General features: G+C 51.1%; 1 protein-coding gene across 1 annotated transcript in view; it reads right to left on the bottom strand.

Moving 5' to 3' along the window:
* Window positions 1-2,297, bottom strand: part of LOC107102667 (leukocyte surface antigen CD53-like) — an 11,061-nt gene that overhangs the window by 7,079 nt on the left and 1,685 nt on the right. The window contains exons 3-7 of the mRNA XM_015402055.1: window positions 1,691-1,879; window positions 1,546-1,620; window positions 638-748; window positions 402-509; window positions 121-204 (exon numbers count right to left, since the gene is read on the bottom strand). Coding sequence (XP_015257541.1) covers window positions 121-204; window positions 402-509; window positions 638-748; window positions 1,546-1,620; window positions 1,691-1,879 — 567 coding nt within the window. The remainder of the gene's footprint in view (window positions 1-120; window positions 205-401; window positions 510-637; window positions 749-1,545; window positions 1,621-1,690; window positions 1,880-2,297) is intronic.

The raw sequence follows: 2,297 nt of genomic DNA on the forward strand, positions 1-2,297 counted from the left end.
AAGCTCAGAGGAGGAAGCAGCTCAAAGGAGGAAGCTCAGAGGAGGAAGCAGCTCAAAGGAGGAAGCAGTGGACCCGGCGGCCCCTGAGCGGCTCCAGCTGCACCGCTGATCCCACCTTACCTGAATCATGAACATGGTGACCACTCCGGACGCAGTGCTCAGGTAGTTGGAGGCGAACCAGTTCCTCAGCTTCAGCAGGCAGCCCTGCAGGTTCAAACACACATCCGGTTGGTTTCCAGACACCTACTGGTTTCACTAAACTGGTTCCAGTGTAAGCAGGTCTCCTCAGCTGATCCGGGGTTTTAGGTCCGGTTAGCTGAAACTAGACACCTGACTGCGGTGTGAGGCTGATAATTAGGCTCAGGCGGTGGGGGTCAAAGGGTCGGGGATCGGGGGGTTACCTCCTCCCAGTTGGGCTGGTCAGCGATGTTGCAGGGATCCTTTCTGCAGCAGGAGCGCGGAGCGTTTCCCTTCCAGTCCGCTGGACCATGAACTCCACAGCACTGAAACTGGGAGAAGATGAAGCCTCACATGAACCTGATGGTCTAAGAACCGCTTCATTCACCCTTTATAAACATGTTTGTTGCTTAGGAACCGTGCAGCTGCTCGGAGCGGCTGCCTGAATGCGGGTGTTTACCAGGTACTGGACGGCATCAAAGTCGTCTTTAATGGTCTGGTTCCCCCCTGAGGTGGACTGCATGTAGACCTCCAGGCTGCGGCTCAGGTCCTTCTCAAAGTACGTGTCGATCTGCAGGAGGCAGAAACCCAGTTAGGAGGAAAGACGAAGACTGCCTGCTTCCTGTTTTCATCTTTTCTCTGCATGTTTTTCCAACTTCAGCGTTTCAGAATCTTTCCATTGTTGAGGCAGTAAATCTGGCTCCATGGTGCTGTGGGCTGACAGCTGCTCCAGGGTCTCTGTTTGGTTCTTCCTTCAGAGATGGACCTGCTGCCCTGTTCTGGTCTTTCTGCTGCAGAACCTCGGTTGGTTCTGGGCTCAGGTACCCAGACCACCATACTGCCACCACCATGCTCTACTGCTGGTCTTTTCTGAACTGCTGCTACTGTTGGTGGACAAACATTCTCTGGGATCATCTAGATGTGCTTCAGAAGGACACAGTCCTGCCTTCATGTTCTGTGGTTGTATTTCTCATTGAAAGCCTCCCACATGCAGAACATCTATTACTGACTTTCTATAGATTCTCCAGGTGATGGTGTGTCTGCTCAGAGATCAGGGCCCAGCATGGAGCCGTGCAGCAGCTAGAGAAAGGCAGCAGCATGCCCCTGCAGATCTAGCAGTTAGCGGTTAGCATCAGGGACACGGAGAGATGCTGTGGAGGTTCAGGAACTCGGCTGATCTAAGAACCAAAAGCTGCCTTTTTAAAACATGATTCTAGACGTGATCTTAAGCTGCAGCAGCTGCAGTCGATGAGCCGTGTAACTTTTTACACCACTAACTGTACTTCATTATGTTCTTCCTGGCGCCCCCCTCTGGGTGGAGGTCAACAATCACTTCCAAAGGAGGAACCATCAGCTGCAGCTTCCTACCTCCCTGCCGTAGACGAAGAAGACGCAGGCCATGGCCAGCTCCACCAGCATGAGGAGGAAGAGCAGAACGTAGAACTGGAACACACAGAGCCGGATCAGTTAGATGCCGTTCAGCTCTTTCAGCAAACATCAGGCAGGAACTCACCGTGATCAGCATGCAGCGGTTCTCCCTCATGCCCCCCAGAACTCCCAGGTAGCACACACAGGTGACGATGGTGCCGGTCACGACCAGCGTGTTGGAGGCGTAGATCGGCCAGAAGGTGGTGATGAGGGAGGCGAACCTGGAGTGCATCATCTGGAACTCCCCGAAGGCCACCACGAAGGCTCCACACAACTCCAAGACCAGGAGACGCAGCAGGTTAGACGCCATGATGCTTTCAGAGATTTAAGTTTCATTCATTCCTTCTCCTTTCTGCACTGAATGACGTCACCAGCTTCATGAAGACAAATCGGACACTTCCTGTCTGGACATTCCTCCCAGGATCTATCGTGTTCTTTATTGGTTTAATGCGGGACGTTTGCAGCCCTGAGCTGATAAATGATTCACTCTAACAGCAGCTGCTCTGAAACTGAAGCTCTTTGTTACAGAGAAGCTTTATAAATAAAACGCTTCCTTTATTAGTAAGAAAATAAAACATGATGCAAGTTTCTTTATTGATTTTGATCATTTCAGAGCAAAACTGATCAATTCGACTCCAGAAGAAGAAAAGAATCCCTCTGATGTGTCATTAATTAATTAACTTGATCGTTTT

Source organism: Cyprinodon variegatus, unplaced genomic scaffold (genome assembly GCF_000732505.1).
Source record: "Cyprinodon variegatus isolate N-32 unplaced genomic scaffold, C_variegatus-1.0 Scaffold1294, whole genome shotgun sequence".
In the NCBI taxonomy this organism is placed as follows: Eukaryota; Metazoa; Chordata; class Actinopteri; order Cyprinodontiformes; family Cyprinodontidae; genus Cyprinodon; species Cyprinodon variegatus.